Below are 15,003 nucleotides of genomic sequence, written 5' to 3'. Positions count from 1 at the left end.
TATATATATATATATATATATATATATGTATGTATGTATGTGTGGGGGTGTGTGTAAATCAGATAATATTCTGGCAAAAGGCCTCTAAAACAAGAGTTGTTGCATCTTTAAATACATCATTAACTTCCAGATAACCTGGTAACTTACATGACTTGCATGACCTGTAATTAGTTTCTCTTATCTCTGTAAGGTGTCTTCATTTCCTGTCTGTTTCGACAGTTTTGGACAGATGTAATTTCTTGTTTTTGCTTAGACTGTGTCACTGAGGATGCCAGGTCACTCAAAAATATAAAATTAAAGTTTCTTTTATGATGTGAATACTGTTAAATTGTTCTTTTGTCATCCATGTTACATTACACTATTATTTTCACCAGAAGCTGACAGTTACCAAGGTCTAGGATAGTCGTTGAGAGTTGGTGTTCTGCAACTTTTGGATGCGTCTCTACTTCAGCACATCTGGCTCCAACATCAGCTCATTAGCTAATGTTGGAGCTAATGAGCTCCAACATTATCTAGTGAAGCAGTTTCAACTGATAGTGAAGCATGTTCACCATTTAACTCAAGTGTGTAGGACAAGGGACACATCTAAAAGTTGCAGGTTGTGCTTCTGCTGTTGGCAAAGTGCAACCCACGTATAGAGAACTTAGTCCTTGAAGCAGACGTCACAGGTTTGAGTCCTGGCCTGATGACCTTTGCCACATGTCTTCCCCCACTTTCATTACCTACTCTCCTGTCTAACCACTCTCAAAGACTGCCTGAGCCAAAAACAAAACTTAAGAAAAAAAGTTGCAGGACTTTGGCCCTTGACCACTGGTCTAGGGCAAACTCTTAACCAGTGGGATGCCCTTTGGTATTCAGAATTACATCGTTTTGTTTTTTTGCCCATCTGCCCTGGTCTCTCTTCAGACCAAAAACTCTACTCGTAGAAGAAGAGATTGGGGTAGAAGTAATGGACTGCGTATGCAGCAATGCATGTGAAGATGAGGGCGATGGGCCGCACGATCAGGATATTCAGAAAAGTGTTGCTTGTAGGTGCAGAAGTGCTTGTAGGTGCAGCAGTGCTTGTAGGTGAAGCAGTGTCCCAGTCTGGAGCCCAGTTGTAACCTAGGAGACCAAAGCATCTGTTTTTAGATTTACAGCAGAGTATAACTGGTCACTTTAACTTTCATAGGATTCTGGATTTTCTGCCTAGTCACATACTTTTTCTGGAATCTCGTTGTAGATTACCTGCAGCGAAACACAAAATGCTTTAGCAAAGTTTTCCTGGTTCGGAAATGTGGTTCTGGTAAATTTAGTCCAATATTTGCATTGCTGTATCCATGACTTTTAAACATAGAAATGTCATACTTACGACACAATTTGTTGTCACATTCGCCTTTGCATCCGGAGCATGGATCCCCAGTAGTTGCATAAGGCTGCTGTCCGATGAAATTTCCACTGCAAAAGGAAGCGTCAGTTGGTTCAAAACCTTTTGAGTCAAACCTTCCCTCTATTTACCATCTGTCTTTAGTGTATTTACAGGTTTTAAGACATTGCTTGGTTGTTTGTACTGATAGAGTAAATGTGGTTGCTGCTGATTCATCTGATGGTAAACCATTTCCTGCTTCAGCAAACCACTTCTGGTTTATACCACAGGTTGTAATGTATCAAATGTAAAGTCTATAGGGAAAGAGATCAAGTTACCCTGGGGCGTAGTTGCATACAAAAATGGCACCCGGACGATCAAAGTTTTTGACACCTTGTGGACAGTGCACTACAGCGCAGCCAACCTTGTAGCTTTTTGCCCACACAACCTGAGAAAGGAAGAAGGACACTATATATTCATATAGTATAAAACACATAACCTCAAGGCATATTAATCCTAATAGATGTAAACTTTATGTGTACAATTCTCACTGTTCTGTTTAGCAAATAGAAATTATTTCTATAATCCCAACTGATCTTAAACAGCAAAAGTTCAGTGTTCATGTCTGACACTAAGTAAATAAGGGTGTGTGATTTTCATACAGAGCACAGTTTCATCTGTAGAAGAGAGATCTCTGTGCACATACCTGTGTGTAGTGGCCACAGACATCTGTGCATCTGTTTTCCTTGTAGCTGTAATGCTTGACTTCATCCACCCACTTTTGAATGGCATTCTTTACGCTGAACGTATTCGGCGGGTAGCCCGTCCAGATGTTCTCTCCCACAGAGGTAAACGTGGGGTGCATGCGGCCGTCCTCCCTGAGGTGGACGTTGTGCATAAAATGACAATGTTTTGCCCACGCTCTGGCAGTAATGGCCAACGCCTCATCCCATGACTTTATGACATCATGCACACATGCAAACAAAGTGCAACAACACATTATTTTTACTTCGGTTACTTTTAAGCGTCACACAGGAAGTTATAAAAATGATGGTGAACAGAACTGATTCTAGGTGATGCTTAGAAACCAAACTGGTGGTTTCATTGATTTAGGCCAGTGGTTCTTAACCTTTTAATGAGGTACCGAACCCATCAGTTTCATATGCGCATTCACCGATCCCTTCTTTAGTGATAAATAAAATAATTTTTTTTTCCAAATTCAAGACATACTGTATGTATGTTTTTTTGCTGGTGCACAAAATGAGCAATGCATGAACATCACTTTGCTCAAAGAACAAAACCATGAACTCACAGCAAGTTACAGTGTTACTTTATTCTGGCCCCCCAAAAATATTTCGGCCCCATAAAAGAATTTCAGCCCCCAAAAATATGTTTTTACTATATTACTAATTAAAAATAAATTTGGATTTTTTCACAAAATAAAAAAAACATTTCTTAATTTTTTTAATTTTAATTTGTTTTTTGTCATTTTGAATCCACAAAATACTTTTTTGGGGGCCAGAATAAAGTATTGCACAAATGACATACCTGCAAATCAGTGTGACTTCTGCTGTTTGTTTTTGGGAGACCAGTTCAGAGAGGCGTGGCTTCACCTTGGCAAGTGCGTCTTCAGAGCAAAGTCTGTTCATTTTCTACTTTTTTTTGCTCGACATATTTAGTATGGATTAAAATATTAAGAAAGAAACCACGCGACGTACAACTACGACAGCCGCTGATACTGCGCGCACTAAATTCCCCGCAGCACTGATTGGCTGAGCAACGTAACATGATCCTCTGCAGCAAGTGATGGCCAAGCGGGGCGAGTCATCACGAATTTACACAAGTGTGTCTTTACCTCCGCGGCAGAGGCTCCGCCGAACCCCTGAGACCGACTCATCGAACCCAGGTTAAGAACCACTGATTTAGGCAATGTGAATTCACTTACAGCTGACTCTGTGTTGATAAGAATACTTTTCACCCACTTGTTGGATCTTAACAAACTACAATGTTTTCTCACTTTTTTCCATTTGATTACAACCAAATTTCAGTTTAATCAACGACATCCTGTAAAGCCACCAGTCTGTTCTCCTTTCTTGGCAGTGAAACACAGTGTGATGTGCAGGACCCACCATGTACAGCATGTCGTTTGCAGGTGGGCTGACAGCTGAGCGGGCTTTGTTGTGCTCCTCCACGCACTCGGCGATGAAGTTCTCATCCGTGATTTCTGGCAGCGTCACGGCAGAAACCCCCAAATCCAGAACAAGAACGACCCACAGCAACATCTTCAGTTCTCCGCAAAGCGCCGTCTGTAAACTGGAAGGAGGAAGGAGAACACAGGAAATGATTTGCTCTTCAGAAACAGGATGTAGTGTGGTTTATTTGAAATCTTACTGGGCAATTTCTACATGTTTCCAGTACGTCAAACTCATCTAACAGCTTTTTCAAAAGTAGCTATGTGATAAAATGTTAAAGGGATTGCCAAAAGACCAAACTTTCCACTTGGGAGTTTGCAAAAATGGAAACAGAAATAGAGGTTCCTCTTTTTCTATTTCCTCTTAATAGCTGAAATATCTGAAACTCTAAAGTGAAACAAAGTGTGAAAATGCAGCACCGTTTTCAAATATACTACATTATATTGAAGCTGCCATCTGTGCTGTGCATCACACTCTTCCATTAATAAGCATAAAGAAAGCTAAGTTGTTGTGTGTCGTACTGTGCGCGACAGTTGGGCCTTGCGTGGATCAGATCTGCGGTTCCTGCGCCATGCCCATTGCGTTCATGTGGTATATCAGTGTGGGTTAGGTTTGTGCGGTTGGAGATGTGGCTGTGTTGATGTCAGGGCCGTCCCAAAGCATAAGCAAACTAAGCAGCCACTCAGGGCAACTAAGGGGCCCCCTCAGTGGAGCTGATTCTTTTTTCTTTTTTTTAAAGTAGTGATTTCTATGTCATAATATCAAAAACACACAATTTCACTATGAAGTGATTTGTTTTTGCAATAACATATATTTTAGAATGTATGTAGAAATAATTATTTAATTCAGTGGTCCCCAACCCGGTCCGCGGACCAATTGGTACTGGGCCGCGCAAGAAATAATTAAATATTTCTGTTTTATGTATTATTTGATTCTGGAGGATCGTTTATTTTGAAAGTCCTTTAATCGGATTCTCTCGGTCTTGCCCGCCAACATTGAGCCACAAACAGCAAAATGAGTGAGAAACAGATCAGATGTCTATGGAAAGTTTCTGTGAAGGGAAAAGGCCCAGAGAAGAGACAGGAGAATGGATTTATCCCGGCAGGTGATTCCCACATTCCAAGCTCTGCATGATATGGTGACCGGATGTTAATGAGACAATGAGAACAAGCACCCAGTGCATAAGCAACACTTCTGGTGTCATTGTCTCTCATCTCTAGATGGAACCGTCTCGTTGCAGAGAAACAAGCTCAGGGCTCCCATTAGTCGTTATCGTGAGTTAAAATTTTCACGAAAGTAAAATGTTCGTTTTTGTGGCGCATATGTATCTTATTTTGAAGGGATATATAAACGTTACCATAGCGACCAGAGTCAGCGCGTTAGGGCAGTGGTCGCGATGAGATGAGTAAAGCTTATGAGTTTTAATTCTGGTTCACAGGACACGATTTAAAGATTGTCGGCCGATTTTCCAAACCTCTGTGACGACAGAGCCGATAAAAGTCCAACAGGTTCGGTCGGTTCGTGTGTCCAGCCACACGGCAGGAGCAACACACCACAGAACCGACTCCACTCACGAACATCCCAGAAGAAAACCCAGTAGAACCCCAACATACCATACATGAATTTAGAATAATCAAACACGGAATGACGATGTAGAAGCAGCAGTGATAGTTTGTGGCTCATTTTAAGCGATAAAAGACGTAACAAAAAGAAAAGGCGTTTGATAAAAGATGGCGGGAGCAGCCGCTCTGTTTGCTGCTCTATGATTTGAAGGTGAGTTATGTTTGTTCATAAACATTTTTAACTGAATAAACCGAACCACATATAATAAACATGTATAAAAATGACCTTTACATATAGTAATAAACATTTCCATATATCACCTCTGATGTCTGATGTTGCCATGTCAACTGTTTGGGATTCCACTCTGTTCTTACGTCACCGCGCTTTCTGGTTGGCTACCTGTCACAATCAACAGGCTGCGTTCTCGCTCCCAGTCAGTAAAATCCCCACAGGCTGAGATAATCGGGCCAAGACGATGTTGAATATGCCAGATTTTAGATCGGGCATATTCAACACACTACCACGTAAAACACCACACCCTGCAGGACGTTGTAAGATTGTCTTAAAGGCAAAATCGGGGCAAAAAAAAAAAAACAAAACAAAAGGCTTTAGCGGGAACACCAACATGCAGAAGCATTATCTGACGGCCCCCTCACTCCGTCCCCCCGGGACGCAGCAAAATTGGCAAGTCTTTACCGGTCCTCGGTAATAAAAAGGTTGGGGATAAAAAGAAAAATTATAAATTGCTCTTGGGGGGCCCCTGGTGGCCGCAGTAGGTACCGCACACTTCACCGGTATCATGAGCTGCCGTGCAATGAGCAGAGAGCATCCAAACGTCCAAAGCTCCGGTCAGACGTTAAGCAAGCAAAACAATGTCTCAAAAAAGGACTTATCCTTCAGGGAGGGAGGAAAAAAAGAGTTAGGATAGAAAAAAGCCAAGATAAAGTTTTGTTTTGACGTGTCTTGGTTATGTGATGTAAAAGAGTTGTAAAGCTGCTAATAGAAAATTAGCTTGGTAGCGACCTCCAAATATTTATGCTGGGGTCTTTGTGTTTGTGTGAATCAAACACAAAAAAACTCATTTAAAGTGTAAACTTTAAATGAGTTGATTCTCATGGTTATCTGCATATTTCTGATGCAATGGGTTCATTTTGTGTTCATGTCACCATCTTTGAGTCAAATCTGCTTTAGACCATAGCAGTCCGAGCCGACTGGTGAGCAAACTGGGGGACCTGGGTCTCCTCCACAACATCTGCTGCTGGATCATGGACTTCCTGACAGACCACTGCCAGAGGATGAGAGTAGGATCCCACCTGTCCTCAGTACTAAGTGCCAGCACTGGCTCTCCACAAGGCTGTGTGCTAAGCCCTGTACTTTACACACTCTATAACCATGACTGTAGCCTCACCCACTCAAACAATACCATCATACAGAATGGAGGTGGAACGACTGTCTGGCGCATCACCAACAACCTCCGTTTGAACACCTCCACGAACTGATTGTTGACTCCAGGAGGTGTAAACCAGACATTCAACCCATCGCTATAAATGGGGAGAGGGTGGAGATGGTGCCAAATTTCAAATTCCTGGGCACCAGTGAAGACCTGACCTGGAACACTTACTCAGTCCTGAAGAAGGCACAAAAGAGACTGTAGTTCCCGAGGACTCTCAGGAAGAACAACCTGAGAACTGGGTTCTTGGTGTCCTTCTATCACTGGTCTGTGGAGTCGGTGGGGAGCCATGGCATCCCGCTTTGGTTCTCCAGTTACATTGCGGCAGAGAGAAAGCAACTCCAAAGCGTCACAAAGATCATCCAGAGGTTAAATGGCTGCCTTCTTCCATCTCTGGAGGAGATCTACAGGACTCAATGTGTCCAGAGAGCCCGCAGTATCACCAAGGACACCTCACATCCCGGCCACCACCTCTTCAAACTCCTGCCTCTGAGGACAATAAAGTCAAGCACAAACAGACTAAAAAACAGTTTCTACCCAAGAGCTGCTGTTGCCCTGAGCACAGCTAATCCATCTAAAACTTAATCTTTATATATTCAATAGATCATCTAAGTTGTTCTGTGAATCTACTCTATTTGATATATTTATGTTTATTGAGATATACTTATTTATTATTTTATTCAGTTGTTTGAATTGTCTTTGAGAGTTGCTATTTTTAAATTTTTGTGCTGCTTTGTTGTGCACAATGAAAATAAAAAGAATTCCAATTCATTCAGTTTTGAACCACAAGTGACTTTCTAGACCTTCCTCAGAGGCTTTTAATTACTTTGGCAAAAAATGATGAAGACCAAACTGTTTCTAAATATAGATATAAGTGCAGATTTGAGACGTTTTGATGGATTTATTTCAGGAAATAGCCACACGGAGGTCCAACCGTGCATTCGGTTGTCTCAATGGCACCCCCTGTTGTGCGTGCATAGGGTTAACTTGATAGGGACGTGATTGAATGTGGAGGAGTTGGTGCCACAATTTGCACATAAATTATACAAACTTAAAATTCTGTGTGCTGTTAAAAAAAAAAAAAAAAGTTTACTACTGGTATTTTGACAGAAGCCAACCCACAATTCCAGATCTGTGAATGAATCAGCAATTTTATTTTTTCTCTTTTGCTCTCCTTTCTCTTCCTGCTGACTGTGTCTGAATGAGCTCTGAGGCTTCTTATATGTTCTCAAACAAAATCTACTTTTTTTCTTTTTTTGTACCGTAAATCAGATAATATTCTGGCTAAAGGCTAATAGCATATTAAAGGCTTGTGTCTATGGCTAAAGCCATAGACACAAGAGTTGTTGCATCTTTAAATACACCATTAACTTCTCCCGGAAGTTGATGGGAGAAGACCTTTTGTAAGTTTCCAAAACCCTGTTTAAGAATACATATTTATTTTTTCTGCCTCATGCCCAGAATGCCACCAAAAACTGAATATTCCTTCGACGTGGTTGCATCAAATTCCATCCTAACTACCACCATCAGTACGTGAGGGCAATTGAGAGCGTGAGCATTTATAGCTGTAAAGCCGGACTATTTATATGCGTCGTCACTGCTTTTCACTGAGAGCCTGTTGCATTTTGAGCCACATGTAGTTTTCCTATTTTGCCAGTAGGTGGAGTCCTACGCTTAGAGAATAACCTTTGTAAAAACGGGCACAAGAGCAGAGAGTACTACTAGACAGACAATACCTTCTGCTTTTGTAGCCCGACTTCTTTCATTAATAAAGTGAATTAAAGGAGAATTGCAGCATTTTGAAGTTATCCAATCAAATAAAATTTCATTTGTATAGCACCTTTCAGCAACAAGGCATTTCAAAGTGCTTTACGTTATAAAAGCACACAATTACAAAGTCATAGAACACACAGTCAACAACATTACATTTTGCACATCAGATTACTGATTAATGTTTTATGATTAGGTTTCAAAAGCAACTCTAAACAGCTGAGTTTTTAGTCTAGATTTATTAAAGGAAGTCAGTGTTTCAGCTGTTTTTGCAGTTTTCTGGAAGTTTGTTCCAGATTTGTGGTGCATAGAAGCTGAATGCTGCTTCTCCATGTTTGGAGATGCAGACCAGAACCAGAAGACCTGAGAGGTCTGGAAGGTTGATACAACAGCAGATCTTTAATGTATTGTGGTGCTAAGCCGTTCAGTGATTTATAAACTAACAGTATTTTAAAGTCTATTCTTTGAGCTACAGGGAGCCATGTAGGGACTTTAGAAGTGGTGTTTTGTGCTCTATTGTCTTGGTTTTAGTCAGAACCTGAGCAGCAGCATTCTGGATCAGCTGCAGCTGTTTGATTTGTTGGACAGACCTGTGAAGACACTGTTGCAGTAATCAATGCTACTAAAGATGAACGCATGGATGAGTTTCTCTAGATCTGGCTGAGACATAAATGCTCTAATCCTGGAAATGTTCTTCAGGTGGTAGAAGGCCGACTTCGTAACTGTCTTTATGTGGCTCTGAATGTTCAGGTCAGAGTCCATCACTACTCCCAGGTTTTGGGCCTGATAGCTAGTTTTTAATTGTAATAACTGAAGCTGTGCGTTGACTCTAGATCTATAACTCTAGATCGTTCCTCTTTAGGTCCAAAAATAATAACTTCAGTTTTGTTTCTGTTAAGCTGGAGAAAGTTTTGGCACATCCACACATTTATCTGTTCTAAGTGTTTATTCAGTGATTGGATGGGCTCTGAGTCACCTGGTGACATCATAATGTAGAGCTGTGTGTCATCTGCATAGTTATGGTAGCTAATATTATTTCCTGTTATAACCTGAGCTAGTGGGAGCATATAAATATTGAATATATTGTTGGTTATAATTAGGTAGCCATTTAATTGTTTAAACACAGCTTTTTTATATAACTTTGCTGATGAGTGTGAGGTTGGAGCATTGGTACTGGATTTAGTACCAATGCTCCAATTTGGTACCAGTACCAATGTGGGTGTGCAGATTAAACTTCAGATTTTTAAATCCTCGAAAAGGGCACAGTGCAACTTCAATGGCCAGACAGACAAAAGAACTTGTGTAGTTTAAATGACCCTGTTTCTTAAGACCACGACATCCATTACATTAAAATTATTGTGTTTCCATATAAAGATAGTTCATTTATTTATGTAACTTGGATTTAACCAGGTAGTCACCATTAAGATTATGCCTCTGCCTATCATTGACAGGTTTCCCTTAAAATCAGATTTTTTTTAAGGGGAACCTGGTAATGATGGGTAGCAGCATAAAACAAAAGTAAAAAAAAAAACATCCACGAAATGAGTGTTAACTTTTAACACAAACAAATACATTCCACTCAATTAGAATGTGAATTATTTATTTATTTATTAAGTTTTACAAAAATCATATTGTAATGTATATTGTTACCATCACCCATCACAATATATATTGTGATATGAATTTTATGGATTGTACCTTTTTTTTCTCTCCCCCCCCCCCCCCCCCCAATTCTCACTGTAGTGCTTAATTGGCTCATTGGGAACTTTATCCAGATCATAAACCCTTCTCCTCATCCGTTTGCATTGACAAAATTTGTAGAAGTGAAACCTCAAATCATTGCTATTTTTTTTTACCCCTCCAGGGGGTCTTTTGTGGGCTCTAGTGTCCCTTATATGAAAGTAGGCTGACAGGAAGGGGGAAGACATGCGGCAAATGTCGCCGGGTCCGGGATACGAATCTGCAACAGCCACGTCGAGGACTCAAGGCCTCCAAACGTGGGTCGTGTTATCCCCTACGCCGCTACAGCACGCCCCAAATTGTTGCTATTTTAAAATCTGATTTTTCATAGTAACATTTAAGGGTCTTCTTACTTAAGCACAAACGTTATTGGAAGACCAGCTGTCGCATACCGCACGGCTTCGAACTCCAAGAAAGATGGTGTTGCAAGACACGGCTGAGCAATAATTAACCGATTAAACCATTTTTACTGCTCCTGAATAGAAGAACAAAAGAGAAAGTGAACCTCTGACTAGATGTATTAGTGTTAAATAATGCAGAGTTACTTTTCAGATCCTTGGTGAAAACAAACTGGATGATGCTGCTGCTCAGCTGGACTAGGATGGATTGGTTCTTCTGTGGCGCGTTCACAGGAGTTTCTGCTGCCACCGAGACTGAAAGCTCACAGTATATTTTGGATTATTTGTTTTTCACTGAATTTTGGACTAGGTTGACTCTTTTCCTCAAGTTGTTCTTCCTGTCTGCCATTTTACCTTCTCTTCGTCTCTGCTCTCCCCACTCTCGACTCCATCCAAAGAAAATGTTCTCTCTTGCCTCCGTTTATTCCATTGCTTGCCTGAGCTCTTTCCGAAACTCAAGCCTAAATTAAGTTCCTATCCTAAGCAGTAGGCATAAACTAAAGGACTTTTATTACATAAATATAGAAAATATCCGATCGAATTGACTGTAATTCAGGATTGTCCAAACTTCCTGTCACATGGTCACAAAACCGTCAATCTGAAAGCACTCACCAGCCAATGGAATGTCTTTTGGAAATAATCTAAAATATTACTCATGCTGGCTTGTCCACAAAAACAACTCAGGCTTCACATTAAAACTCTTAAGATGAATGGGCACCACTCTTTCTGCTGGGCGCGCTCTCCAGAACCTGTCTGGGAATACTCCTTCTGTGCCAAGCTGGTCCGGTGGAGAAACGGAGCAGAATCAATGAGGCGTTTGTTTCAAACCGAGGGGAAACGCGTGTGTGGGTGAGTTGAATACCGGGAAAAGTGTGGGTATTAAAACACATGTGCCTAGTGGGTGCTACGCCCGTGGTTTGGTGTAGTGCCTTGCCAAAGTATTCATTCACGCTACTGGTCAAATGTGACGTTTTTTTGCTTTCTTTCTTGGGACTTTATATGAAAACGCTTCACAAAGTTTAGCAGAATATTGTGATTGCGAAGAGAATATGCTATATGGATTTATTAAATATCTTTACTAATAGATATGAAAAGTGCAGCAAACATCTTTATTTAGCCCATTCTAATCTAATATCCTCATGTCCTTAAATATAGTCATTTGTAAAGCAAAAAGGTAGCGTTAATAAAAAAGTATGCACTCAAGTAGCATAAGGGCTCAATAATTGGTTGGTACTCTTTCCTCTTTGCATGAATTACCTTGCCATGGTGCAATAATGCAATATGGCTTTTCTAAGCTGTTACCAGGAGCAGGGGGAAGTTCCATTTAGACCAGGGGTCTCAAACTCCAGTCCTCGAGGGCCGCAGTCCTGCAACGTTTAGATGTGCCTCTGCTGCACCACACCTGAATAGAATAATTAGGTCATTAAGGCTCTGGAAAACTGATCTACACAAGATGGAGGTAATTAAGCCATTTCATTCCAGTGTTTTGTACCTGTGGCACATCTAAAAACTGCAGGAGTGCGGCCCTCGAGGACTGGAGTTTGAGACCCCTGATTTAGACGCTTCTACAGAAATGAACAGCAGGTTCCTTCAGCATTTACCTTTTCCTATCTTTTCTCTCCTTGCAGATAGCATGAGTGACTATCTGCTTAGCAACTGTGCAAAAACAAAACCCGTTTTTCATTGCTGCTTCTAGTTTCCAACTTAGTTTCTGTTCCCAACACTTCTAAGTCTTCCTGGAACTCACACCAAACTTCTATATCTTTTCATCTGAGTCATTTCCTGGTTCCTCCTACAGTATGCCGTTGTTTTAGAAACACTAAAACAAAAATATACTGCGGGGGAGCTCTGCAGTTTGAGGCACTAAATATACCTCTGACTTCACTCCAAACAGCTTCCTGCTTCTAGAGCCTGTGCTAATGCCCAACATGAAAACACACGGGCAACTTTGACCCATGGTCATTCTGCTTGTGGGGTCTTTCAGTGCGAGGCCGCGGTCCAACACAGCGCCAAGTTTGGGACTCCGCCTCTTGGTGCCTCGTGAAAGCTGATGGATGAGTGTGTTGATGTTCTCTATGCACTGTGTTTTTGATGTTTGCACCCTTAATGTACCTTCACCCATAAACAGCAGAGAGAAAGATAATAATTAGAAAAACAAAGTAGAACTCAACGTTTACAACATCACTGTTTGGGTGTTTTGTGTTACTACAATCCACACCATAATCTGTTTTTCTATCAGCCGACGCCCGTATCAGAGCTGTGCAATGTAAACACTCTTTAATTCATTCACCCGACCTTGATTCATAAACCATTGGTACTGTACAACTCCTCCCCAACCCCACTGCGTATACTCAACTTGTTTGATGGATGAGCTTCCACAAATTAGCCAGCTAATTATTAGCTTTAATACATTAAAACTAATACTGTCAAAGATTTTTCAAATTGGGAAAACGGATCGGAACTACACAAAAAGGGTGTAAAAAAGAAAAGTTCCACAACAACAAATTGCCTTTTTTTTCTCCTTCTATAACCAATACATTCTGCAATCTGAATTAATGCTTCAGATTACGGAAGCTTTTTAGTTTGTTTTTCCATCCTAAAGAAAATGCCGGGCTGTGAAAAATAATTTGCCTTCTAGATTTCTTCTGAAAGGGAAGGAAGAAAATGGCTGCACAGAGATTTAATCACCATAGATCTTCAGCTTTCAGATCTAGACTTTTTTTTCCTTAGAAATGTGTTTATGTTGATGGTCCAGTGATATCAGAGATTAATCCATGTAATTTAATCCACCGATCCAGCGACTGTGGTCAGCTTTGTGTAATTGTCAGAAATGGCGGGTCCAGGTCATTATCTATTGATATGAGCTCAGTTTTCTTCCAGTTTAAGCCAAAGAGTAACAAGCTGGAGCAAATGTGGCATGGGCGACTCGGGGCCTTCCAATGGCGACCTATCCGAGTTAGTGAGGACTGATTCTGTAGGCTGGGAATACAACATGAGACAAAAGATGGACCCAGACCAAACCTGTCCAAAACCCTCAAGCGATGCCTCCATTCCACCTGGCTGAAAGCCTTCAGCCTTCTCTTCATCTAGACACAGGGTGGAAACAAAATAACACATAATGTCCATCTAATGTCTAACACTAAAGAAAGGGAATGGATTTGGAATGAAGCTCGTCTGGTCGGTGTGAATAACGGATTCTATAACCTCATTTAACCTTTTTGCATGCGTTTTCATGAGTAACTTAAAATCTAAGCTGACCATGGAAATTAGACGGCATGCCAAAGGATCAGTTAATGTACAACCAAATCTGGATTCAAATTGATTTATTTCCTAAAAGCATAAAGAAATACAAATGAGGAAGCAGTGGTGGTGACGGTGATGGGAGTTGGCCCTGTCTGATCAGTAGATCACTGGTTCGATTCCCAGTTTGCTCGACCTGAGGCAAAACACTTCATCACCTTTGATAATGGCGCAAAATTCCCCTTCAGTCAGAACACCCCAGAGCAGCTGTAGCTACAAAACCAGCAGCTCACCTCACCAGTGTACGAACGAGCCCTTTGAGATTTCAATTGGAGATATAAAAGACATTATAAATGACATTTATTATTATTATTAGAGTACATTCAGCAAGTCAAGTACAGTTTAAAGAAAAAACATATTCTATTTTTCTTCACTATATTACCTGAAATCAAATAAAATGTTCCTGTTTTAGGCCAGCTCAAATTAGGACAATGTTTTTACTAATTATCAAAACAATGAGAGGAGAGAAATGTATATGCCATAAGATTACTATGCTGATTAACAATTTCAGACATGCCTGATGTTGCCATGGCTTCTTAAGGCACAGCTGTGGGTCTATTTTAAGGCCTCAAACGCTGTTGAAGGCGCCACGTTTATCTGTTTAAACCATTATGGGCAAGCATAAACACCGTGAGAGTGTCCAACTATCATACAGTCCAGTTTGGTTTTACTAAAACAGGTGTGTTGTGGTTGAAAATGTGTTGAGGAATTCCAAATTGTTTTAAAAGGCAATTTGACAAAAGATATGCAAACATTTGAGTTTAAATAAAGTAGAATATCTCTAAAAATTCCCTCTGGTTGCCATGGCATTAGAAATAACATTGACAAGCCCTGCTCGCCTGAACCAGGACAGGTTTTGTCTTATTTACTGTTACACCATGGAAACATCACCTTCAACTTGATAATCATGACAAATACCACCACCACTGATGCAGCCTAAATGTAAAATAACTTATTACACTGTAAAAATAAATGCCAGCACCAGATCCTTTGTCAGATCTGTTCTGATGTTGTAGAATCACTTATAAACATTGTTTTTCCTTTACCATCATCCCTTAAACAATACACAGTGCTTTGTGTGTCCATTTAAAACGTTAATCATTAGTGCGACTGTCTTAACTGAGAAGAAGGCAAGGCAGTTTTCTAATTAACATAGTGCAAAGACATTTCATTAGCAAAGACCAGACCACATCAACATGCACTTCATCATGTAATAACAGAAAAGGAATGAAGACGAATGTTTTT

The 15,003-nt window shown here is 40.6% G+C and overlaps 1 protein-coding gene across 1 annotated transcript; it reads right to left on the bottom strand.

The window, feature by feature from the left end:
- Positions 1 to 34: 34 nt before the first annotated feature.
- On the bottom strand, positions 35 to 3,820 carry LOC102223806 (GLIPR1-like protein 1). Its single transcript, XM_023349938.1, has 7 exons — positions 3,737 to 3,820; positions 3,475 to 3,658; positions 2,052 to 2,300; positions 1,684 to 1,793; positions 1,352 to 1,437; positions 1,201 to 1,227; positions 35 to 1,104 (listed from the first exon to the last, which is right to left on the bottom strand). The coding sequence occupies exons 1-7, from the start codon at positions 3,772 to 3,774 to the stop codon at positions 917 to 919; spliced, it is 882 nt and encodes a 293-aa protein (XP_023205706.1). The 5' UTR covers positions 3,775 to 3,820; the 3' UTR covers positions 35 to 916.
- Between the last annotated feature and the right edge of the window lie 11,183 nt (positions 3,821 to 15,003).

This window comes from Xiphophorus maculatus, chromosome 17 (genome assembly GCF_002775205.1).
Source record: "Xiphophorus maculatus strain JP 163 A chromosome 17, X_maculatus-5.0-male, whole genome shotgun sequence".
Classification (NCBI taxonomy): Eukaryota; Metazoa; Chordata; class Actinopteri; order Cyprinodontiformes; family Poeciliidae; genus Xiphophorus; species Xiphophorus maculatus.
Note: the sequence above shows the minus strand (reverse complement) of the source record. Positions and strands in the feature narration are given on the sequence as shown.

Coding starts and splice junctions, on each gene's coding strand:
- LOC102223806 (XM_023349938.1), bottom strand. CDS start 3,774: ATGAGTTTGACGTACTGGAAACATGTAGAAATTGCCCA. Junction 2,301..3,474: donor CAAACGACATGCTGTACATG/GTGGGTCCTGCA, acceptor GATGTCATAAAG/TCATGGGATGAGGCGTTGGC. Junction 1,105..1,200: donor ACAACGAGATTCCAGAAAAA/GTATGTGACTAG, acceptor TTGGTCTCCTAG/GTTACAACTGGGCTCCAGAC.